The sequence below is a fragment of the Euprymna scolopes genome, chromosome 34 (genome assembly GCF_053919585.1).
Source record: "Euprymna scolopes isolate OS-2025 chromosome 34, ASM5391958v1, whole genome shotgun sequence".
Lineage (NCBI taxonomy): Eukaryota > Metazoa > Mollusca > Cephalopoda > Sepiida > Sepiolidae > Euprymna > Euprymna scolopes.
The window spans coordinates 4,819,792-4,846,684 of NC_136515.1; the positions used below are offsets into that span (position 1 = coordinate 4,819,792).

The window sequence follows — 26,893 nt, forward strand, 5'->3', positions numbered from 1 at the left end:
CCTCCTCCTCCTCATCATCATCATCCTCCTCCTCATCATCATCATCATAATATCTATTTTATATGCTTGCATGTGTTGTCCGATTAAAAAAAACAAAAAAACTGACATCCACTGACTATCTCTGGCCAAGTCTTTATTTATCCCTCTTTCTCTTACCACTTCCTCCTATGTCTTCCTTGCCCTCCCTCTGCCAACTGACCCTGCTACCTCAACTGTTCTGTAGCCATTCTTTCTCATCATCACATTCAGTTTCACATCCGTTTTACATGCTGGCATCTGTTTGATAGCTTTTCAGAAATTGACTTCCAAACTAACCATATCTCTGACCAGGCCTTTATTTATCCCTCGTTTTCTCAAATCCATCTTTATCAATTCCTCTCATGCTCGCCTTAGTGTTCCTCATCACAATGTTGTATCGGAAATGACAAAGTTCTCTCTGATTCTCTCTCCTCTGATCTTGACTGCATGGTACAGTGGGGGAAGAGGTGGCTGGTTACCTTTAATGCATCTAAAATCAAGCTCCTATCTTTACACCATCAACGCTCTGATCCACATCAATTGAAATGGATGGCTCTCGTCTTTGGGAGGCTCCATGATTTGACAAGCTTCTGGGTTTGACCATTACTCCTAATCTGAAATAGAACACAAATCAAGTCTGTTGCCAAGGTTGCTGGGATAATGGTAGGATCCTTCTACCGCTCCAGAAGATATCTCACTGCTGATGTAATTCTCTATCTATATAAAAGCCAAGTACGTCCAAGGATGGAGTACTGCTGCCACATCTGGGCAGGAGTTGCTAAAAACAGCCTATCCTGCCTCGAAAGAGTACAAAAAAGACTTTGTGGCTTAGTGGGGGATGCTCTTTTCTCTTCCCTGCAGCCTCTCTTCCACAGAAGAGACGTTGCAAGCTTGTCTTTATTTTATCGTTATTTCCATAGCAAGTGCTCGCCTGAGCTCCAATCTATGGTCCCCCCTCGACAATCTTTCACGATAAACACCCATCTAGCTGAAACCACTGTCAATAATTTTCCCCACTCTTTATCTGTGCCTAAATCAAAACGTAGATTCCATGAACAAAGCTTCTTTCTTAGAACTGCACGCCTGTGGAACTCTGTTCCGTTTTCCTGTTTCCCACCTGACTACAACTTGGATGTCTTAAAGTCCAACATAAACAAATTCCTGATGAACCGCCCCCTTAAGTAAGACACTTTATCAAATCTCCCATACTAACGATTACTACGATACTATCTCATTGATTACTGTACACGTAATAACCCTTATCCCTGAGTGGCTTCCGGGCCTTGATAAGTGATGACCTCCATGTAAAAAAAAAAAAGTGTTTGGCTTACAAGTGTTTTCATAGAACTGTAACCTGATGAACATACTGCATTTGTAACCTCTCAACTAAATATAAAATGTACCAATCTGACTAGCAGCAAAATCTCACCCTTCACTTCAATGGAAAACTTTCTACTCTCTAGTAACTTCTTCGCTTCCTTTGGAATTCCTCCCTGTTTCCTCGGTATACCAACATATGAAAATTGAAATGTAATGTGAACAAACATCTTGCTATACAACTTCTCATTTAGGATGCCTCTTTCCACCTCTGTAAATCTGGCCCTTTTCAGTAACTTTACGTTTCAGTGGTAAAAAATTTATGAAAAAATTTTTATTTCCATTTTTTCAATTTTGTGTTTCATTTCTTTTCAATTTTTTTTTAATTTCGTTTTTTTTTTTTCAATTTTTTTTTTTCAATTTCGTTTTTCGTTTTTTCAATTTTTCATTTTTTTCTTCATTTTTTTTTATTTTTCATTTTTTTCATTTTATTTTTCGTTTTCTTTTATTTGTACTTTTTTGTTAATTTTTTTTCATTTTTGTTTTAGTTTTATCTTTCATTTTTTATTTTCATTTCTTCATTTTTATTTTTGTTTTTATTTTCGTTTCCTTTCATTTTTATTTTTTGCAGTACCTTCAAACAGAATTTCATTCAAACACATTTACAACCGACATAACGCCGATTATTCTAGCAGGTCACATCGACAACTATGAAATTATTAAAATGTTGCTGGATCGCGGATACCGAATCCCAAAACCCCACGACTTGACCTGTCACTGTGATGATTGCTTAAGAGGGAGCATTGACGATGTCTTGGGACATTCTCGTGCCAGAATTAACGCCTACAGGGCACTGGCCAGTCCATCTCTAATTGCTTTGTCCAGCAAAGATCCTATACTTACTGCCTTCGAGTTGAGTTGGGAACTGCGAAATCTCAGCGAACTGGAAAATGAATTCCGAACGGAATACGAAGAACTTGGAATAACCTGTCAGGAGTTTGCCGTCGACTTGCTGGATCAAATCCGGGGCTCAAAAGAATTGGAAATTATTTTGAATCATGATTCGCGTCCCCCAGATCAGGATCAAGAAAAAGAACTCAAGAAACTAAGTAGAATGAAGCTGGCAATTAAGTATAAACAAAAGAAAGTAAGTACACTTTTATCTATTATACAAAATATGAGTCAATCAAATTTCAAAGCTTTCGCCCCCCCCTATATCTAATATAGAAAAGGCAAAATGTGTGTTTGCATGTCTCACAAAAACTTTCGACATGCACGATGGATCCTCACAAGATCTGTATTGCTTTCAAGATCGATCCTTCGGACGACAAATATCGAAAACTTGGCCCAAAACATTCATTCCTTCACCCTCAACTGGGCAATTTTGTACAAGGAGGGGTCGATTTTTCGTCGACATTTTCGCAAGTCATCGTCTCTGTTGGATTGGCTATGCTTAATTTCAACGCTCTCGACTTCCGGTTGCGCGATGGACACATCAGCTAAGACCTAAAGTTTTTTTTTCCTCCTTCGTATTACGGCTCCAAGCCTGCCTGCCTATTACTTTTTGTAAAACCTCTATCCACCCAAACTGTTTACTGTTCTTTTGATCCTCACCCCCGGCCACTACTACCGCTTTTTTTTATCCCTCTCCCGCTCGCTAGTCTATATATAAAGCAAAGCTGTATGTTTGCCGTGACATCATAGTTGAAGATCCAAACAAACCGTGGAATTGGAATTTTTCTAGTGTCAAAAATTTCTTTAGACCATTTAAAAGCTCATTATTCAAAATTGAATATGCATGAAAATAACATTAGAAACAAATGTTCCACCAATTTTAGCGTTCCCTTTTCAGCTGTCCGAACAACATACTTAGTTTCTGAATTTTTGAGATGAGGATTGATAATTTATATTTGGATTATTGTTCTCATCTTGAGTTTTATTTTCACAACGTTTCAATCGATATAACTTTTGATCTTCAGGTGTATTTTGCCAAACTCGGGAATCTGCACGGAATTTTGAATGGAACCCTTTAGTTAATCTACAGGGGTAGCACAATCTCATTTCCTCAGTCATGACTGGGTAGAAGTTTATTCACAATTGTATTCTTAGTATTGCTTGCAGGGGCCCGTGGCATAGTGGATAAAGTACTTGGTAAAATTCAGTTATACTTTTCTGGAGGTTGAAGGTTCAATCCTCAGTGTGGGCAACATTAAATTTGAGCTCACTATAAATTTGAGTTCACATTAAATTTAAGTTCATGCTAAATTTTATCTAATCTTAAATTTGAGCTCACGTCAAATTTGAGCTCATATTAAATCTATCCATAAATTTGAAATCATGTCAAATTTTAACTCATATTAAATTTGAGCCCATTTTAAATTTAAGCTTGAATTAAATTTGATTTAACCTTAAATTGGAGCTCACGTCAAATTTGAACATGAATTAAATTTGATCTAACCTTAAATTTGAACTCGCGTCAAATTTGTTCTAACCTTAAATTTGAGTTCACATTAAATATAATACTAGATGACTGTGACTCTTCATAAGCTTTTGCGTTATTCCTTAATTTCTGGGGTTCATTTATTTGACAGTTTATTTATCAGTGAACGTTACACATTAGAAAGATTGGTTATAAATTGATCTGATCCTCTTTTTTTTTTTTTTTTTTTTTTTTATATTTCAGTTTGTCTCCCATCCCAACTGTCAGCAGTTACTGGCAGCCAAATGGTACGAAGGTTTGGGTAATTTCCGTCGTAAGCCAATTGTGAAGCAATTGTTGGTCGCTTTTGCCATTATTTTCGGTTTCCCAATCTTCAGTGGAATTTACATGCTTGCCCCTCACAGCCGATTTGGAAAACTCTGCCGAAAACCATTTATCAAATTCTTACTCCATTCTGCATCATATCTCAGCTTTTTAGGTAAGTTTTATTTTCTTCCTTCTTTTCCTTTTTTCTTTTTCTTTTATTTCTTTTTCTTTTTTTCTTTTTTTACCTTTTTCTTCCTTTTTCTTTTTTTCTTGTACTTCTTTTTCTTTTTCTTTTTCTTTTATTTCTTTTTCTTTTTTCTTTTTTTACCTTTTTCTTCCTTTTTCTTTTTTCTTTTACTTTTTCTTTTTCTTTTATTTCTTTTTCTTTTTTCTTTTTTTACCTTTTTCTTCCTTTTTCTTTTTTTCTTGTACTTCTTTTTCTTTTTTCTTTTTCTTTTATTTCTTTTTCTTTTTTCTTTTTTACCTTTTTCTTCCTTTTTCTTTTTCTTTTTCTTTTTCTTTTTCTTTTTTTCTTTTTTACCTTTTTCTTCCTTTTTCTTTTTTTCTTTTACTTCTTTTTCTTTTTCTTTTATTTCTTTTTCTTTTTTTCTTTTTTTACCTTTTTCTTCCTTTTTCTTTTTTTCTTTTACTTCTTTTTCTTTTTCTTTTTCTTTTATTTCTTTTTCTTTTTTCTTTTTTTACCTTTTTCTTCCTTTTTCTTTTTTTCTTGTACTTCTTTTTCTTTTTCTTTTTCTACTTCCTTCACTCTCTTTCTACTCTCTTACCCTCTTTCTCTCGTCTCTCGCCTCCATCATTTTAACTCTTCCTCTCTCTGTCTCTCTCTCCCATTCTCTTTCGCTCTCTCTCTCTCCCTATATATATATATATATATATATATATATATATATATATATATATATATAATCTTCTATTACATAAATCTCAAACGTCTGTTAGTGCGTGTATATGTTTGTATGTCTCGCTAAAACTTTTGACACATGCGATCAACACTGACAAAACTGGTATCGTTTGAAAGCTCAGTCTCTCGGTCGACAAATATTCAAAAATTTGGCCCAAAACATTTATACTTTACTTATGTTTTTTTACTAGGAGGGATCACTTTTTTCGTCTACATTTTTGCAAAGTAATCATTACTAGCCTTATTTTGAAACCCGACACGTTGTTTGTCGTGGTGGGCGCGAAGGCAAAACGGTTGGCTTTTTTTCATCTTCTGTTCCCTCTTCGCGTTACAGGTTCGAGCCTGGCTACTGCACCTAATTTTTTTTTCTTTTTTTGCGCTCACACGGGTACTCGCTGCTATTTTCATGTTTTTTATAGGATTAGTTAAATTTTTATTTTTAAATTTTCTTTTAGGGCTCCATTGCTAAATGCCTTACCATAAAACCTCTCCAAACCTGGGCAACACCAGATACCTCTGCTAGAATATGATCTATTACATAAATCTCAAACATCTGTTAGTGTGTGTGGGTGTATGTTTGTATGTCTCACTAAAACTTTTTGACACGCGCAACCAACACTGACAAAATTAGTATCGTTTAAAAGCTCAATCTCTCGGCCAACAAATATCCAAAAATTGGCCAAACACATTCATTCTTTCACCGTAAACTGGACCATTTTTTACAAGGAGGGGTCACTTTTTTCGTCGAGATTTTTGCAAAGTCATCATATGACTTGCAATGACTAACCTTATTTCAAATGCCAGCGATGTCGTATGTCGCAGTGGGCCCAAGGTCTAACCAGTTGGCTTTTATTCACTTTCTTTTCTTCAACTACGTTACAGGTTCGAGCCTGCCTGCCAACTATATATATATATATTTTTTTTTTGCGCTTGCACGGGTACTCACTGCTATTTTCACTTTTTTTTTTACAGCATTTAAAAAACAAATTTTTTTGGATTTCTGTTGCTGGTGTGGAGAGGTAAGAGTATCAACTCTTACCTCTCCACACCCTGGGCAATGCTGGGGACCTTCGCTAGTATAAGTGGAAATTTTGAGTTAAATTATGTAGAATAACAACAAATTTATTGTTTGATAAATGGATTACAAATAATTAGTAAAGTTAATCCATGAATTTAAATGAATGGCTCATCTCATCAGAGGAAATTAGCAAAATAGATGTGGGTAATTATAAATTTTGCTTATCAGCACATAAATTTGAAAATTAAAATTTAAATGATAGTGTCAAAAAGATACTCCAAGTTAAAATTATGAGAATACAAGAACAGTTATAAAATCCAATGAATGCTGGTATATTCCAGAATGAATTGCATTTTTTAAATAGCATATGCCAAGCTGGAGAGTAAAATCCAAGTCATATATATTTGATAATTCATTATTTTCTGTATACCAAAAATTGACAGAGCAGTTTGGTAGGGACCAAATTTCTGTCAATTTTTGGTCTACAGACTTGAAACTTGATATATAAGGGATTCGGGTCTGTGGAACAAATTCAATCGATTTGGTTTTTAACCGGTAAAAATAATTGATAAGGAGTCAAAACTGAAAAAACTAGAACTTGGTAGGTGTAAGTCGACTAAACATGTTCTTTCTGCGCATGCACAAATACACATATGTTTAACTACATTAATTTTTAAAGTTTGAACTTAGCTCAAATGGTAATGAATAATGCTGGATATATGTTTTGGTTTTGATTTTAGCCAATAAGTAAGCACCCAGAGTTTGGTTCTTTCAGATGTATGTTTATTTTCCGGGTGTTGGGTCGAGTCGCACCGCTGGATCATCTCACTTGTGATTACATTTGATAACTGTCTCTTCAGTTCTCAGAACCGAATCTCAGATTATCTAGAAGACTATATAATTCCATGTCTGTCGTATTCCACTTCCTGATTCTGACTAGCTCATTCGATTCCCATTGTCTCTATATAATCTACTGTTTTCTTGGTTCTACAGAACTCTGATCTTTCCAGAACTCAGACAATTGCGTCATCTTTGACGTTCAGAAATGAGGCCACTATTTGTTATTGTCATCGACCTATTGTTGTTATCACTTTGAAATCCCTTATTGTCAAATATTTACTATTCGTTTCAAAACTGTTTTATTATAAAATATTTCATGCTTAAATCTGCAAACTGCATATTAATCTAGTTAACCTACTTGCTATCATAGGTTCACAATGAGTTACACTTTGTAAATCAGTCCACTTGAAGTTTCTTTAACCCTTTATGATGTAGATCAGGGGTTCTCAACCGGGGTCCACATGGACCATTTCTGTGGGTCCACAGGTAAAACATAACAAACTTATTATTATTATAGTTGTTGCAGAATACTTTATTTGCATTAAATTAGTTTTCATTTAAAAATAAATCTTAATTATATAATATTTCTTTTGATTATTAAAACCTCAAAATTTATATTAGTGAAAAATAGAAGATTGTCTTATGACCAATAGTTATGAAGAGGTTCACCAAGATAAAAAGAAGGGAAAAGGAGTCCATGAGTAAAAAAAGGTTGAGAACCACTGATGTAGATGATTAAAAAATATTTATTGTTAATTAAAAATGACATGTAGTTTGCTTGAAGCATTGTATGGGATAGATATGTAGTAGAGATTTAGAAGGCTATCACAATGCAAGGAATGGGATGTAGTCGGTGTTGATGAGGAAAGAAGAAAACAAGTGACAATTTACAAATCAATACGTATATACATTTATGCCTATATACACATATATTTATTCAATTGTATGACGTGCAAATGTCTTACTTGTGTGGTCTGTGACATATCTATTATATTTCGGGGAAAAATTCCCCTTTTCAAATAGTGGATGTGACGGATCTATTCAAAGCATGCTGGATGGAAGAGTGATTATTGTTAATTTTAATTAGTTTAAAGGGTAATGGTACTATCATTGTCGTAAAGCTGGAAAACTTATGAAGTTCAACAGTTAAACTACCACTCAGAATTTTTGCATTTCATTAACTTACGTTGATGATGATCCATAGTGCTTGAAAAAAGTGTGTTTATGACAACAATTACGTAATTTGCAATTAACTCACTAAGTCATACATTTTTTCTAATAAGATTCTATCTACTTCTATTATCCTTTGTCATTTCTTTTATACTATGTCTATCTTTTTCGCTTCTGTCTGTCTGTCTGTCTGTCTGTCTGTCTCTCTCTCTCTCTCTCTCTCTCTCTCTCTCACACGCACACTCTTTCTTTAGAGAGAGAAAGGGAGATATAAAGAGCAGAAAGTGACTAATAGTATATTTCGTGTTCCATTAATAAAATGAGCCTCTCCTCTTCTTTTTCAGTCCTTCTCATCTTGGTATCGCAGAGAATAGAGAATCCATTTTTTTTCTTATTCCCAATGAAAGAAGAGAAAAAGATATCGGAACTTCGTGGAAGCCCAGCAACCATCGTAGAATTGATGATTCTTGGTTACGTCATAGGTAAGAAATTTATTTGCAACGATTTCATTAACAATTCGTCACCAGCGGCTAAAAATTATACTACTACTATTAGTACTGCTGCTACTACTGTTGTTGCTGCTGCTACTACTGTTGCTTCTGCTGCTGCTACTACTACTGCTAATGAAAAAGAAAAAGTGACACCATTAACTGATACCACACCAAATAATCAAGGATGGTCAAGGAGGATGAAAAGACCGAGGACAGAAAGCAGACCTTCACTGGCTGAATGCGAATGAGGACTGAGACCTTGGGGAGGCTTATTGCCACTCAAATTCCAGTGAACGCCAGTGGTCGCTACTAACGTGAAATCAATGATAAACAGCTGTTGCGATAACGCAAATTAATTTGCAAATGTTATCGCAAGGTGGACAGTAACGGACATCTGGGGAGACTTGTCACTCAGACTCCAGGGAACGTCACAGGTTGTTCTGTTACAGGTAAAAGGGTTGTTTCCTTTTCCTGTAAGTAAGAAGATTAGATAAGTAGAAAATGAGATTAGGATAGACCGAGATTCGAACCTTGTATGCAAGGTTCAGAAATAGATTCAGAAAATGGAATGTTAGAACTTCACATTGTTAAATTCCATATAAAATAGTTTAGATATTTTTTGTTTGTAAAAAGAATTTAATTGTGCGTCCTTTTATGGAAAGTGAATTAAAAAGGTCAGCTAAAAAAAAATAATGAACAATAGAATTTAAAAGCATATTGAAAAATAAGTTAAGTTGAAAAATATGTTAGCGAGAATTCTTTGTTGCAGAAGTGTGTTTTGGAAATGTATGCTTAAGCCACGTGAGTCGATCACGTTTTGAGACCACACGTCTGACGTCATAGCAAAAATGAATTCTCAGTATAGCAGCTAGGAGTTGAAGATCAGAGGCAGTTGAGTCCGGATCGAACAACCAGCAGAGTTGGTCGGACAGAGCTGACATGATCACAGGAGGGTCCCTTTAGAAGCGAAGGGAGAACGTTTAATCATGTAGAACGATATTTGTATTCCTTGACGTCATCATCATTCGACCGGTCGAACCGATAATAAAGAAGTTATCATCAGGTTTTTGTAAAACTGTGTTGCGTCATCATTCAACAGCGAAAGGTAATGTGTGAAACATCCTTAATATGAACCTTGTCCCCCTCATCGTTATGTATCTCTCCTCCTGTGTTAAAAGAAACTGTATAAATGTCTTCTGTCTCTCCCTCATCACCATCTTAAAATATGTACCCGTCATCTTAAATACGACCCCCATCCCTATGCAACAGTTCTCAAAGATAATCTTTTGATGATAACCTGTGTGAAAACTCCTAGTGAGATAATAATAATAATAATAATGGAGATTTGGTATCTGTCTGTTTGAAGCAGAAACTATTACGTCAATGTTTAGCAGAGAGAGGGCAGGGGAGAAATTGGAGCTTAGTTGAGCATCTTCCATGGAAATAATAAAATGGCGATGCCTCTTCTCGGAGAAAAAGGCTGTAGGCAAGCAAAGAAACCATCACTCATTAGATGTCAATATCAATTTGTCCTTTGTCTAGGAAGTGAAGAATTTTTACAGCAGCACCTCCCCAGATGTGGCAGTAATACTTCATCTTAGGTTGTGAGAAAAGAGTTGTAGGAGGGGGGGGGCGGTAATCGATATTGATGAACTTCACGCACGTTCGTTTCATTTGTTAACATAAAAAGAAACCGAAATCAGTGCTGCCCTTATTTTGCCCAGCGATGTTTCCGACAAAGAGGAAAAAATTGCTGTTTTCTGAGTGGGAATCTATTCCATCAAACATTTATCGTTGGCAAGATTTTAACCTCCAAGTAGTATTGTTTCTTTTTTTTTTTCTTTTTTTATTTTATATCAAGTGGCTTCATGCCTTGTCTGGAGCGCTTTCCATGAAAAAAAATAATAGGGTTGGTGAATCTGTACCATTTGATAATTTTTGACAAAGTGCAGAAATATATCTATAATTTGATCAGCCCCACCTTTTCTTCTTCTTCTTTGTAATCTCTTTCTCACAGACGTGATGTTGCTAGTCTCAGTTTTTTTCAATAAATATTATTATAGCGTGTTTACTTCACAATTGGATAGCCTACCAGTAAGATCTCAATACAGCCGGACTTCATTCTGGCTAAACATTTGGCTGTGTATTATGGATGATTTTTTGGTTGTTTGTTTTTGTTTTACGGCATATCAACCCTTTTCGGGTTATTTAATGCCGAACCCAAAGATTCGGAAGAAAAATTTTTTTAATAGAGTATATTTGTTGTTTTCACGTCCGTTTCTATTTAACCCATAGTTGGGACCCTAACAGGTACTACCACTCCGGGTCAGAGTGGACCTGGGAGCAATGGTAATTAAAGGGTGGCTCCACACTCCCCAAAGCCCACAAGCTGGGGCCTCACCGTCAGATATAGTTTAAGGTCATATCCAGGACCCCCATTGAGGGACTTTTACCCTCTGCAGAGGGGCAGTCGGTGTATTCTAATGCCCCACCGACGGGGCCGTATTGTGGATGAATATGTCCTATATGAACCCATCTTTGTTGGATAAACGTAGAAGATGACGATGATCAATGTTTCAAGCTCTAAAGATGTATAAATTAATTTTTGTAGAGTGTCGTTATCACTCTAAAGACTTTCTCAAAGTTGAGACTATTCTCTATTTCTTCAATCTACTATGGGGCCCTGTCAAAGTTAAAAGGGATAATGCTACTTGATTAGTATCAAGAGTTATCGCCCTTTAATGATTTTTTTTTGGAGGGGGGGTGAAATAATTAACTTTCACGTAATGTGTGTTATTTTGATTTCTTCCAGGTTTGATATGGTCTGAAATAAAACAGATCTGGATGCAAGGAGCCCTGGAATACATCCATGATATGTGGAACATCATGGACTTTGTCACCAACTCCCTGTACATGGCAACATTCACTCTCAGACTTTTGGCTTGGCTGCAGGTAAACTTTCTCCTCTTCTCCAAAGTTATCGGATTATTTTGATAGATCAAAGATTGATGTGTGAGACTGTGATTAAAAATTAGTACAAACCTTTTTTTTGTACAGCATGCAGTGTTCGCAGGCACCAAATAATGAAAGCCTAATTGTGCCCGCTCGACGTACATATGCCGGACAAACCCTCTTAGAAACAAAATCACACCCTTTCAGTGTTGAGGTCCCTAAATGCCAGAACGATTTCTACTCTAATAGTTTCTTCCCTTGAACAGCTAGACTTTGGAATTCCTTTCCTGTTACCTGCTTCCCTGACTGTACTGATATGCAGACATTTGAATGTAACATAAACCAACATCTTGTTAATCTTTCCTAGGCATGACCCCAATTAGTAGCCCCTTACGTCCAAGTGGCGATGTGCCGTGCTAGGGGTGAACATGAGTAAAAAAAAAATAAAAAAAAAAAAACACAACTCAATAAAGCTGTTTTCAATATTAGAAATATATTTTGTATCATTTCTATAGACATTAATAACTGACTGCCAGCCACGAATCAACTTTTCGGTATTATCAATGTACGAGTTCTACCTAAATGTGGGTATGGACATGTGTGCATACTCAGGTAGAAAGGTTTGTATTGATTGGTTGATTGTTTTTGTTTTACGGCATATCAACCCTTTTCAGGTTATTTAATGCCGAATCTAAAGATTTAGAAGAATAATTTTTTAATAGAATATATTTATTTTCAAGTCGGTTTCTATTAACCCATAGTTGGGACCCTAATAGGTACTATCACTCCGGGTCAGAGTGGACCTGGGAGCAATGGCAATTAAAGGGTGGCTCCACACTCCTCAATATATCAAAATGTTGGAAATGTAGAAGATATCAACTACCTGGGTGCAGTTTTCACAAACAAAGTAGCTGCCACCAAAGTAGGAGGTTAGGGTAGTTGTTTGTTTTTATGGCATATCAACCCTTTTCAGGTTATGTAATGCAGAATCCAGTTATTTTGAAGAAAAGATTTTTTTAATAGAATATATCTGTTGTTTTCAAGTCCGTTTCTATTTAACCCATAGTTGGGACCCTAACAGGTACTACCACTCCGGGTCAGAGTGGACCTGGGAGCAATGGCAATTAAAGGGTGGCTCCACACTCCCCAAAGCCCGCAAGCTGGGGCCTCACCATCAGATATAGTTTAAGGTCACATCCAGGACCACGAAAGAAGTAAAACGACATATTGTATTAAAGGTAGCTGTGAAACGGGAATCCCAAGAGAACGTTTTCACACTGTTCCAGGAAAAACACTAGCAATTTAAATTCTTTGATGCCAGAATAAGCGTCACTGAATAAAATTGTATTGTGATGCATTTTCAAATATCATTACTGGTTTTATACATAATGTTATTAATTGTATGCTGCTGGGTTTTAATTATGGTTTCTTTTCGAGACTTTTATACACAATGTTGGATCCGCATTAAAATCTAACGACGATGTTATAAAGTACAATGGTTAATGGCTTGTGTCATGGTGAGATAAGAATTGCAGACCCTGGTTTAATCTAGGCAGAATTTGATTATTTAAGAGAACCACCAAAAAAAACTTGTTTACATTGGACTTGAAAACAACCATGCTGTGGTCGGCTGGGAAAATAGCTTTCTAGTATTGTATTCCACATACAGAAAGAAATTTTGCTTGTGTTAGTTTTTCTTAACTTTAAATACATGGAGGTAGGAAGGGAAATTCCTTACATTGGTTGTAAGTAGACGAGTTTTTGCTGGGAATATTTAATGGGGGGTGGGATTGGAGCTCAGTCAAGCACCTACCATGAAAATAACATCCAGGAGTTTTGACTCGGATGTGACCTGATCCTGAGAGAAGCTGGAGATTGACAGGCTGTGCAGGATCTATTAGGTTAGAAATTCTGTTTTTTCACCCTGTCCAAGAGGGAGAGGTTAGTGGTTGGAGCACCAGCTTTTCCTTGGTTATTCATCTATTTATCAAACCAGAGTTTTGTTCATCATACTACAACAAGCAGTTGCAACCTGAGGGCTTTTCGAACATTCGTTGCAGTTAGCATTCCAATAAATGAAATGAATTGACCTAAATGCGTACAAAATTGAAAACATACTTATTGAATGCTTATAAAATTGAAAACTTGCAAATTAAATGCTTCTACAATTAAAAATTTACAAATTGAATGTTCAAACATTAAAAATTTACAAATTAAAAATTTACAAATTGAATGTTTACAAAATTAAAGATTTACAAATTGAATGTTTACAAAATTAAAAATTTACAAATTGAATGTTTACAAAATTAAAAATTTACAAATGGAATGTTTACAAAATTAAAAATTTACAAATTGAATGTTTACAAATGTAAAAATTTACAAATTGAATGCTTACAAAATTAAAAACTTACAAATTGAATGCTTACAAAATTAAAAATTTACAAATTGAATGTTTACAAAATGTAAAAATTTACAAATTGAATGGCAATAAAATTGGAAATTTAAAAATTGAATGATTACAAAATGTAAAAATTTACAAATTGAATGTTTACAAAATTAAAACTTACAAATTGAATGTTTACAAATGTAAAAATTTACAAATTAAATGTTTACAAAATTAAAAACTTATAAATTGAATGTTTACAAATGTAAAAATTTACAAATTGAATGTTTACAAAATTAAAGATTTACAAATTGAATGTTTACAAATGTAAAAGTTTACAAATTGAATGTTTACAAATGTAAAAATTTACAAATTGAATGTTTACAAAATTAAAGATTTACAAATTGAATGTTTACAAAATTAAAAATTTACAAATTGAATGTTTACAAAATTAAAAATTTACAAATGGAATGTTTACAAAATTAAAAACTTACAAATTGAATGTTTACAAAATGTAAAAACTTACAAACTGAATGGCAATAAAATTGGAAATTTAAAAATTGAATGCTTACCATTTACAAATTGATTAGTTACAGAACGAATTCTTACACAATTGAGAAGTTACAAACTGAATGCTTATAGGTTGCATGATATTCTTTGACTTTATAACTTTTCAAAATTGTCTTTTTAGGTTCGCAAAGAAAGGGCTGAACACAATCCTTATGCGTATGAAGAACGAAAACATTGGGATGCATATGATCCGAATTTGATCGCGGAGGCCCTTTTTGCTGGAGCCAACATCTTCAGTTCTTTGAAATTAATTTACATTTTCACAGTCAATGCCCATCTTGGACCCTTACAGATTTCCCTCGGTCGAATGGTGTCAGATATTGTCAAGTTTATTTCCGTTTATTTCCTCGTATTGTTCTCCTTTGCTTGCGGCTTGAACCACTTGTACTGGTATTATTCCGCTTTGAGAGCAGAGGAATGTGAAGCAGGCATCACCCACTCGTGCGACATTAAATACAGAAGTTTTGCAAAGTAAGTATTTCACATATCTTTTCCTAGTGTAAGGGGTGTAAAACAGGATAGGCCGTTTCCTTTATTTTTTTTAAACAAGCAAGGACGTCCGAACGGTCCACTGAGTTTTATCTATACTCCTGTGATTTTTTTTGTTTTGTGTATTGATATTCACATTAAAAACTATATATGTATATATATATAGTTTTTAAATACAATTTTGTTATATGGGCCATGGAATTGCATTCATCTGCAAACGATCTAGCTAATTTGCATATTCTTTTAAACAGTCAGTTTAATTAATTCCCTATTAGTTTTTTTTCGGTTTTGTTTTATGGCTGATCATCTTTAGTTAACAATTACGTGTGATTATATTCATGCAAATATTCTACATGATTTATACTTGCATAATATTTGCATAAAAAGGTGATAGTGGCTCTTAGCAAAAAAGTCGAAAAGGGAGAGTTCCTTGTGTTTTAAGCACATTGTTTCATTATAAACGTTTTGTTAGGCCATTTTTTTTTTTACAAGGTAGTCACCACTTATCGATTCTTTTTTATCTATGAGAGAGAAACGACTCTTTTTAAGATTAAATTTTTTCGATTTTCGATACTTATCGGATGAATTTCTGTACAAAACATATCTAAGAACACTGCCAGACATATAAATTAGCTTTGTGTGAAAATTGCAAAAGATAGGCTCAGCCGTTTCGGAACCTATGAGGAAGAAACACGCACACATACACACACACAAAGTGACTTTTATATACGAGTGTAGATGTAGATCAGTTCAGTTTGTAATCAAGCACATAAAAATTAGAACAATAATGATATTGAAACAAAACCCTAGGTTCAGTTTCAACACTAAGCTTTCTTTTTTTTTTTACGCGGAGGTCACCACTTATCAAGGCCCAGAAGCCATTTGAGGATAAGGGTTAATGGGTATACATTAGTCATTCTGATTTTAGCATAGTAAGCATTAGTGGGAATTTTATAACTTGGATTACTTAGGGGGACGGTTCAATAAGAACTTGTTTACATTGGACTTGAAGACAACCATATCGTAGTCAGCTGGAAAGCAGGCAAACGGAATAGAGTTCCACAGGCGAGCAGTTCTAAGAAAGAAGCCCTGTTCATGGAATCTACGTTTGGGTGTAACACCGGTATAATGAAAAATATTCCTCTGTAAAAATTATTTTTATCTATAAGAGGAGAAAAACTATTTTTAAGATCGGATTTTTTCGATACTTATCGGACGAATTTCTGTACAAAACATATTTAATCTATGAGGAACTCTCTCTCTCTCTTACACACACACACACACACACACACACACACACACACACACACACACACACACCTACACACACACACACAGTGAATTTTATATAAGAGTATAGATGTAGATTTACAGTCAGGTTGATCCACAGTATGGCGCACAATCTGGTTCCCTCTAAAACTTTTCCGTCTATTTTACTGTTGCCATGTCCGTATGCACGACTCCAAGACTTGATATTCTTATCTTTTACCTTCTCTTGATTCGTTCTGGTTTCGTTTTCTTTCAGTCTTTTCGAGATCTTGCAGAGTTTGTACTGGGCCGTTTACGGTCTTGTGGACCTCGAGCACGCTCACTTGGATGAGCCGCACAAACTGACCGAGCTGATTGGGAAACTCATGTTTGGAAGTTACAGTATGATCGCTATCATTATCCTGCTCAACTTGCTCATCGCTATGATGAGCAATTCCTACCAACTAATTTATGTAAGAATCGGCACTTAACTTGCAATGCAGCCTGTCCCAAAATTAGCTATCCACTTTGATGCTTGTTTGTATTTCAAAATGGATGGTTAATTTTGGCACACAACTTGTACAATGTTCAGCACTTAGTCCATAGTATACACCATTTGATACTTGCCTTATATACGAAGCAATTAGTTAGATTGTATACCTGGTGTCATAATAAAAAAAAATAGAAGAGGTTAAAATGTGTAACATCTTTATATTAAACTTTCTGTCTCCCTCTCAACCCGTTTTTTTTTTTCTTTTTTAGATTTCTCTCTTTCCTCGTTCTTCCCCACTCACTTTCATCTGCCCAGACCATTCCTCTCTATTGTTTTAATGTATTAGAAATAATAATAATTCAAGTCTTTCACCTCTTCTTTATGGAATAGATGACATTGAAAATACCTGAAAAAAAAAACCCTTCGTTCCCTTGTTGCATAACGAGCATGTCTTTTACAATGTATGTATAAAAATTAGCTCTGCATAGTTGTTTTTATCGGTCAGTTTTATCATTCGCCCCTGTTTCCATTGTACTTCGATGACACCAAACGGAATATGGCTGTGTTTATCAAATAAATGACAATATTTTTTGTCTATAAAGGCAAACATGTGGCTGGCGGCAGAGAGAGATGGTAGGGTGGTGACGACAGACCGATTCGTAGCATGCGTCTCTGATCTCCGTAGCCGTCTTGTTTCCCCAAATCCCATGAATTTATTATTATTACTCTTATTATTATTACTTTTATTACTTTTATTATTATTATTATTATTATTATTATTATTATTATTATTGCATTTTCACCCTGAACAAGCAAGAGTGCCACTTTGACGTAGGATGCTACTATCTGAGACATAATTTTCAAGGATACTATGTAGGAAGTTGAGCAGCAAGATGTCTGTTTACATTACACTTGAACTTCTACATGTCAGTACAGTCAGAAAAGTAGGGATCCAGAAGGGAATTCCAAAGTCTAGCAGTCCAAGGGAAGAATTGTAAAACAGGCAGAGGGATGCATGTCGAATAAGCCTGTTTCTTTACTCAGAATTTGATGTATCGTTTACGTCACATGTCAGGATCTGGGCCGCTCTATTCTGCTTGCCATTTTCAGGTACCTGGATTGTCCAGGAGTTTTGTTACTTCAATTCTCATTCTGGTTTATTGGTCCCGTTATTTAACACCCTGACGAAACTTGGTAAACTTGAGAACAATTGGTTTTTAAATTTAAAAAAAAATATTATTCAAGCGGGGCAATGCTGATCAAGTTTGTGGGTGTTTGGTTCGAAGTAATTTTTAAATTTTAGCCGGACAAACACATGCACACATACAACTGACAAAACCTGTCACAGTTGAATACCAGAGAAGGAATATGTATTTTTTAAATTTCAAATATCATTCATCCAGGAAAAGCCAATCAGGAAAATACCGACTTTGTGGATAGTTTTTTGTTGCTTTTATATGCAAGTACCTCCATTGGAAGATCTGTGGAGAGATGCAACTTGACAGATCGCCGAACATTTGGAAACATGAACCACCACCAATAACATCAAACAGAAATGTGACCGTGTTCTATAACAAAGACATACAGGCAGGCAGATACATAAAAGACAAGGCCATCAAACCAGACATTGTTATATGGAACAAGCTTGAAAGAACTGCACTCATTGTCGATGTCACAGTTCCAAGTGACTTTGGTCTTAATAGAGCTGAACGGGAAAAGATAACAAAATATCAGGACCTAAAAAATGGTCTAACAACGACATGGTCTCTGAAAGAAATAAACATTATACCGGTTGTGATAGGAGCAACTGGTTTAATAAAAAAGAATCTTCAGAAATACTTAGAAGCAATCCTTGGAAGACCAAGCTGTAAAGAAATACAAATAGCAGCCATAAAGGGAACAATATCTATTCTTAAAAGAGCCCTCGGATATAAATTTAAATCATAACAGAATCAAGTGTTAGCTCCAGGAGGGATTAACCCCTTGATCTCTTAAAACTTACTGAAGTAAAACACAAACAACTGCAATATATACAATAGAAGATATGCATCTTTTGTTGATCACGTACCTATTCACACGCACCCGTTTCTTGGAAGAGCAAATCTGATTGCAAGAATAAAGGTCATATCTTGCCTGCAACCTTTGTGGTTGTTTGTTTCGTAGTTTTTCGCTTTTAGCTGGACATACGTACATACATACATAAACACAAATATCTTTTTACGTTATAGATTACTTGAAGTATACCCGTCCCAGGACAGGTAAAATTACTTACCAAACATAACAACTTTTCACCACTTATGTCTGATTACAAAGATTAAAATCAAGATATAATGGTATTAAACCTTATGCCAAGAATCCTTATTCAAATTTTGACCCAACTCCATTACACACCCATAGTGTCATCCTCATATGGTTTTTCGGTACAACTTTACTGTAGTGTGTCGTCCGACTCAATCGTGTATTTTTCGGACAAATGTATGTTATGTGTTATGCCGAAATTAGTTTAAATTCCAAATTTTACGAAACATCATCCAGCAGAAGATGCGATACAGCTAATTTTTTGGGGGAAAAAAGTGTAGTATTATTGAGAACAAACAAGATGGCTGACCTGAGAGCAGTTATCTCTCCCTGATTTCAAGCATCTAAAGGTTTGACAGTGAAATTGCAAGTTCGAAAACTTTTGCTTTTTTTTTTTTTACATAGGCATCACCACTTATCAAGGCCAAGAGGTCACTCGAGGATAAGGGTTAAAGAGTGTACAGTAGAAATTGGACAATTTAGTAATCGTTAGTAATGGAAATTCGGTAAATTTGTTAACTTAAGTGCTCATCAAGAACTTGTTTACGTTAGACTTGAAGACAACCATATTGTAGTCAGCTTGAAAAGTAGGAAAACGGAAGACAATTCCACGGGCGTGCAGTTCTAAGAGAGAATCTTTGTTCATGGAATATACGTTTAGGTTCAGGCACAGATAATGAGTGGGGAGAATTATCATGTTCTGCAAAGTAAAAAAAAAAAAAAAAAAATGGAAGAATTTTCCTCTACAAAACAACCAAATCAAACACAATGAATAAATATTTGAACATATAAAAATATTTGATCGTTAGTTACTTATAACTATTCTTCTACTGGACCATTTTTCGTAATTTTTTTGGAATTTATACTAATTTCGACATGACATGTAAGTACGAAATAATGTCTTTCTCTGAAATGCATTTTTACGAAGGCACACTATAGTAAAGTTGCACTGGTTTTCTCTCCATGCAACGCATGTCTTCAACCCTCACTTGCCAGGTTTCACTTTCATGCATTATCACACTGCATACACATGCCTGACAGACTCTTTCTATCACGTCATTCTTTATTATTTGTTTAAGTACATGGTTGTTATTCCTTCTCTCCCAAAACTGTCGCTCTCGGTTCAACTTTCAGCACTTATCTCCGTGTGAATCATTCCGACATTCTCACGTGCAAGAACTGAACATTTCTTTTCGAGGATAAACGTCGCTACGCCGATCGGTGTGGTGAAACTTTCCGGACAAATTTCTATAAGGAACCATCATAATTCCACCGGCGCTTCCTGTTGACGGTCAATTTCTTCTGCTTCTTTTGCAGTCTTTTTGAAATCTTGCAGAGTCTGTACTGGGCGATCTTTGGGCTGATAGACCTCGAAGACGCCCACTTGGACGAGCCGCACAAGTTCACGGAACTGATCGGGAAGCTGATGTTTGGCGCCTACAGCCTGATCGCCATCATCGTCTTGCTGAACATGCTTATTGCAATGATGAGCAATTCCTATCACATCATATCTGTGAGAACTGCTTGCTTGCTTGCTTGCTTGTCTTGTTTGCATGTTTGTCTTGTTTTATGGCATATCTGGGTTTATTTAATGTGGAATTGAGTAATTCTGGTATTCTTGCTGTATAATTAAAAGCCGAGAAATCTAAACACACACACACACACATATATATATATATATATATATATATATATGTGTGTGTGTGTGTTCATATGTTGACATCTTACAATTTATTCCTTTTAATTCAGTTGACATTTACAATTCTTGAAAGTGTCTGTTTCGTAGCACAAAATTATTTTTCAGGTTTTAATCATGTCAAAACGCACTTTATTTCCTTTTGACGGATTGAGTGTTGCCATTTCTTCTGATGAGTTAAGGGCAAAATAGATTCACTAATCGTTATAATAATTAAGTGATTGATTTTGTGCTACGAAACAGATACTGTCAAGAATTGTAAATATCAACTGAATTAAAGGAATAAATTATAAGATGGTGAACATCATGAACTTTGGAATATAGACTTTTGTCATTCATTCATTATATTGCTCTGGAATTACATTGAGCTTCTTAAATAAGGATTGGTACATATTATAAAGAAATAAAGTATATTTCCACAGAAATATATATATATATATACATATATATATATATATATATATATATACAGGGTGTCCCAGAAGTCGCGCACCATGTAGATTTATATAAAAACAAATATGAATATCAATTTTATTAATCATTTCTGCGTTTTAAGAATACGATGTACTGATGATTTGTTAATCGTAAGCTCCTGGCTTATTCTCCTGATTTCACGGGGCTTCTAGCAACATTCGCCAAAACCATAGTTGATGTTTCCTCATCAGTTACACTCTTTCGTCCACCACATCTCTCGCGGTCAGCAACTGAACCTGTTTCTTGGAAACGTTTGATCAAACGGCAGACAGTGGTATGGCTCAATGGTTTTTCTCGCTCGGGATGAGTGCGGTTGAATTATTTAGCTACCGAGCGGCATGTAGCCCCATCTCATCCAAACATAAAAATCAATTTAACTCTTTCTTGCATTGTCAATTTCTCGCCCATATCGAATAAAATCTGAAACAAAAAAATATATAAATATAAATATATAGTGCGCGACTTCTGGGCCGAATAAAATCTGAAACAAAAAAATATATAAATATAAATATATGGTGCGCGACTTCTGGGCCACCCTGTATATATATAACTACGTCATTTACTCACATAAAATTAATATACGAAAGTATAGATTTATGCGTAAACTTTAAGTATTTACTCCAAAAGTGCTCAATACGTAGGTAGAGCTAGTTGGTAATTTATAAAATATATATGGCAATTAAGCTACACTGAATATTCGGCGTTTCATCCACTATAGGATTCCTCAGGCTTATGCATATTCAGTGTAGCTTAATCGCCATATATATTTTATAAATTACTATATATATATATATATATATATATATATATATATATATATATATATATATATATATATATTAGTAGGGGCGCCAGACGTTCCCCAGTCATAAAAATACGCTTAAATATGATATTTTAATTTATGCAGATTTTGTTCTTATTATATTGTACCCAATATATAGTCATCATTTCAAAAGTATAAAAATATATTATTTGAGTACCATCAGCTAGAATCGAAACCGAAACCAAAACCTAACAAATCATGATTGAAACAATGTCTACAAGTTAAGCAAAGACTTTATCTGTACTCAACTGGACTGTGGAAAGGATTGTGAATTTTATTGAATCCGAGCTGGTTTCCATGACAACAATGTTTTTGATAGACAAGATGCAAGTAAGGGCGGTCGGACGGTTTACAGAGTTTTCTAATCATATAAATGAATATATAAAAGTGAGAATGTGTGCATGTGAGGGCACTTTTCAACCTATATACTCAACGAATTTTTGATCTACAGACTTGAAATTTGGTATATAGGGTATTCAGACGTGAAAAACTTTGTAATCGTTTTTTATCCGGGAAAAGGGCTTCTAAGGGGTCCAAATTGAAAAATTGGTACGTGGAAGTCATCATATTTTTATGCTTGTCAAATGTTTCACGAATGCTCATACGCAGCCGAAAAACATGACAGCTTCCTTAATTTAAGGATAAGTAGGTTTGAAAACACTTGTAAATATCGTGTCAAGCTGGTCTAATAGTTATCGTACTTGATTCATTGTCTTTAGGTTTTGGTTTCGATCTCAGCTCGAGTATTTTTTTTTTTTTACTTACAAGAAGTGAACTGCTTAGAAAAAAAAACAACATAATACTCACATGCATATGTCTCAGTTTCTGCATGAATTAAAATATAATATTTGTGTGTATTTTACGACCGGGCAACGTCGGGCGGCCTGCTAGCATATAATGCTTTTTTTTTAAATATTAATAAGTATTTTTAAATCTACAGTTACATGTGCGATGAAATTACGTTCTCTCAAAAATCAGCGATGAGACCACTCTCCAGGAAACCTTAAAAATAAATCATCCAGATGTTCATCGGAATCATTTTTAAAAATTCAATTGTGATCGATAATTTTTTTTTTTTTTCAAAGTAAGGCGATGAAGATAACTAACATAAATATAAATATACAACTTTTAACCTGCCCCACTGGAGGCAGAAAATCTCATATTGGCATTTCCTTCAAAAAACACATTCGTACTAGTGAAACTAAAATGTCTTGTAAGGGGAAATTCCATAAACTTTAACTTTTAACTAAAAAATATCTGAAGGCTCGAAACGCGTTATGAAAACATTTTAAAAATATTAAAAATCATAAAAGTCTCAAAAATGTAAAATCGTTGCTATACACACACACACACACACACACATATATATATATATATATATATATATATATACTCATTTCAAAGTGTTTTTTAACATGTTTTATTAACTGTTTGCTTGTATTCTAAGCTCTATCTCCTATTTGGTTTTATTGAGCTTTTACATCTGGCTGAGATAACTTTATAAATATTAATTCTTTAATATTTATAATATACTTTAATTTTACCATCCTAGATCATTTTGGTAAATTTAATTGTAGTTTTTATTATATATATCTATATCTATATATCTATATATCTATATATATATATATATATATATATATATATATATATATATAGATGTTTTTAACTCTTTTCAAGATGTCTTTTAACATGTTTTATTAATCATTTGTTCATATATATATATATATATACAGAAATGTATGGAATGCTTCAAACTGCTTTTGGACCATCTTGCATGAATCGAGCATCAGTTTTTGAGTGGCATAAGAGATTTAAGAAAGACAGGGAGTCTATAAGGAATGATGAGAGGTGTGGGAGGAGTAAGGAAGTCAGAAGACCAAAGTTGATTGGCCAAATAAAGAATTTCCTGTCTAAGGACTGTCATGTGTCTATAGAGACAATAAGTGCACAGTTTGATGTCAGTGTGGGAACTGTACACAATTATGAGGAACTGAAGATGCAGAAGATTTGCATGAAGTTTGTTCCAAGGGTGCAGTTCACGACCTCATGCTTGTCACAGACTGTTTATTAAGATGGACATCAAGCCAGTTCCTCACCCTCCCTAAAGTCCAGACTTTGCTTCCTGTAACTTGGTTATTCCCTAAGCTCAAGGAAAACCTTAGAGGCTGTCGTTATGAGATACTTGAGGAGATGAAAGAGCCTGTGACAAGGGTCATTGATACGCTCACACAAGAGGACTTTTCCATGGGGCCTTCCAGAAGTTGTTAGAACGGCACAACAAGTGCATTGCAGCCAGAGGAGATTACTTTGAAAAAGACTAGAGTTTCATGTGTGTACTAGCAATAAAAAAAAGTCTGGAAATTTATTGAATGCATCTGGTAACATAAATTTAAGGGGGTACAAGGCTTAATGGAAATGTCTTGAGAGAGCCGGACAAACAAAAACGTTGGGAACCACTGATTTAGATGCTAGCTTGAGCGGCGTGCTATGGAGGACAGGCTGTTATCCACGTAGCACATTCCCACACTCTATCTTGCTGATGGATGCAAAAATTATAGTTTGGCATCAACACTGTTGCAGAAATTGATAGAATGAGTTGTACCTATTTACTATGCCTCCCCATGGGACAGAGTTAGACACCAGGGTCGTTTTTTAACGTGGAGAAAAGGTACAAAAATAAAAATTGTCTCAGTCGTGAAGGATTTCTCCTCCACCGAAAGAGAACAAGAAATAGAAGTGCAGCATCTGAAGAACAGATGGTATTTATTTGCTCCCCCACCGAGCAAATTAGGCACAAGGCCGATTTTTAATGTGAGGAGTGAAGGGGAAATGGGGACCAACTCCCCGGGGAGTAGGGGAGCTGGATAGTGACAATTGGTATGAAGGGTTTCCCCTACATTGACCAAGGTCTTATATCTGGGGTTTCCCCCACATATGGTCTTTGCTTGCAGTATCTGTCGGAACAGATGGTATTTATCTGCTCCCCCACCGAGCAAATTAGGCACAAGGCCGATTTTTAAAGTGAGGAGTGAAGGGGAAATGGGGACCAACTCCCCGGGGAGTAGGGGAGCTGGATAGTGACAATTGGTATGAAGGGTTTCCCCTACATTGACCAAGGTCTTATATGTGGAGTTGCCCCCACATATGGTCTTTGCTTGCAGTATCTGCCGGAACAGATGGTATTTATTTGCTCCCCCACCGAGCAAATTAGGCACAAGGCCGATTTTTAAAGTGAGGAGTGAAGGGGAAATGGGGACCAACTCCCCGGGGAGTAGGGGAGCTGGATAGTGACAATTGGTATGAAGGGTTTCCCCTACATTGACCAAGGTCTTATATGTGGAGTTGCCCCCACATATGGTCTTTGCTTGCAGTATCTGCCGGAACAGATACTACACTTTGATCTTGTCCCAAGTTGTAGGTAACATTGAACTGCCTTAGAAAGTCCATTCTGAATGTTCCTCTAACGTTTATTCCGGAAGCTTCTCCCATTGGTGGGTATTCCACAAGGCAGGGAAGGTTTAAAAGTCGGGTTTACCTTGCCCTAGATGGACTGCCTTCCAGAGCTGACGAGCTTCAAAAGGGAAATAGGATAGGTTGAAAAGAAAAAAAAAAAAAAAGATAGAAAAGGCTGCTAAAGATGAATTTTGTAATGGTGAGGTAGGGTGGGGTATGGGTTAATACCTTGCTCAATGGTGTTTGAGGTAGTTTTGTGTTTTAGACAGGACAAATTTTATTTAACCCAAGGATAGGACACTGTCAGGTACTGCGACGCCTCAGAGTTGGAATAGACCTGACCGTAATTGTGATAAAAAGATAAATAAATCTTACAAATCGTTTCCAAACATTTAAAACTAGGCTGATTCAGTAGAGAATTTTATTCTGGAGCGTTTTATATAATTTATTGCTTGTTTTGTTTTATTCCATTTACGAATTCTCCGGTGTTAACTATTCTGTACTCTTACTGTTTAAAAAGTTTTACAAGTTGTTTCCAAACATTTAAAACTAGGCAGATTAAGCAGAGAATTTTATTCTAAGGCGTTTTATATAAATTATTAGTTGTTTACTATTGGTTTATGAGTTATCGAGTGTTAACTATTCTCTACTACTTTGTAGTTCCCCAATTAGTAGACCGATAACAAGATGCAGTTCTGCGTCGTACTCAAAATGGTTTGGGATGAAGCGGACTTGAATAATTAATAGATTATAATAGGGAAATAGCCTCCATCGATCAGTGCGGTGATGCATATGAAGGACTGGCTGTTGGCACTGTAGCATATCCTCCTCTGTGTCCACGACGCTGATGGATGTTAATTAGTGTTAACTATTCTGTACCTTTCTTGTTTATACAAAAAAAGTTTCATGAATTGTTTCCACGCAGTAAAAGTAGGAAAATTCAGTAGAGAATTTCATTCAAATGCGTTTTATATAAATTATGTGTATTTTGTTTTGATTTTTTTTTTGTTGACAAATTCTTTAGTGTTAACTATTCTGTACTTTTACTGCTTAAAAAAGGTTTGCAAATCGCTTGCACACATTAAAACTATAAAAGATGCTAGTGAATTTTATTATGGTGCGTTTTATGTCAGTTATGTGTTGTTTTTTGTTTGTTTGTTAATGAGTTTTCGATTGTTAACTATTCTGTACTTTTTCTGCTTTTCCCTAGCGTGCATCACAGACCCAATACTAACCAAATCCAGCACTTGTTTTATGCATTATTTTCTTTCTGTAAAAAATTAACTGTAATTTTTTCCCCCAAGTATTTTGATTTTTGATTCGTCATTGTTACGTTTGTGCAATTGGAATTATTGTGTTTGAATTAAATTTTTTTTTTTTACTTTTTATTCTTATTTTTATTTTTAATTATTTATTATTTCAATTATTTTATTTTATTTTTATTTTTACGTTTTTATTTTTAATTTTTATTTTTTAATTTTTACGTTTTTAT

The 26,893-nt window shown here is 35.0% G+C and overlaps 1 protein-coding gene across 3 annotated transcripts in view; it reads left to right on the top strand.

Annotated features, from left to right (window-relative positions):
• Positions 1-26,893, top strand: part of LOC145259101 (transient receptor potential-gamma protein-like) — a 159,431-nt gene that overhangs the window by 104,030 nt on the left and 28,508 nt on the right. For 2 of the 3 annotated variants that reach the window (XM_080116756.1, XM_080116755.1), the window contains exons 4-9: positions 1,967-2,482; positions 4,019-4,253; positions 8,373-8,510; positions 11,332-11,471; positions 14,546-14,895; positions 20,270-20,465. In XM_080116756.1, coding sequence (XP_079972882.1) covers positions 1,967-2,482; positions 4,019-4,253; positions 8,373-8,510; positions 11,332-11,471; positions 14,546-14,895; positions 20,270-20,465 — 1,575 coding nt within the window. Of the gene's footprint in view, positions 1-1,966; positions 2,483-4,018; positions 4,254-8,372; positions 8,511-11,331; positions 11,472-14,545; positions 14,896-16,438; positions 16,715-20,269; positions 20,466-26,893 lie in introns of those variants that run through there. The other variant, XM_080116757.1, reaches the window with a different exon arrangement.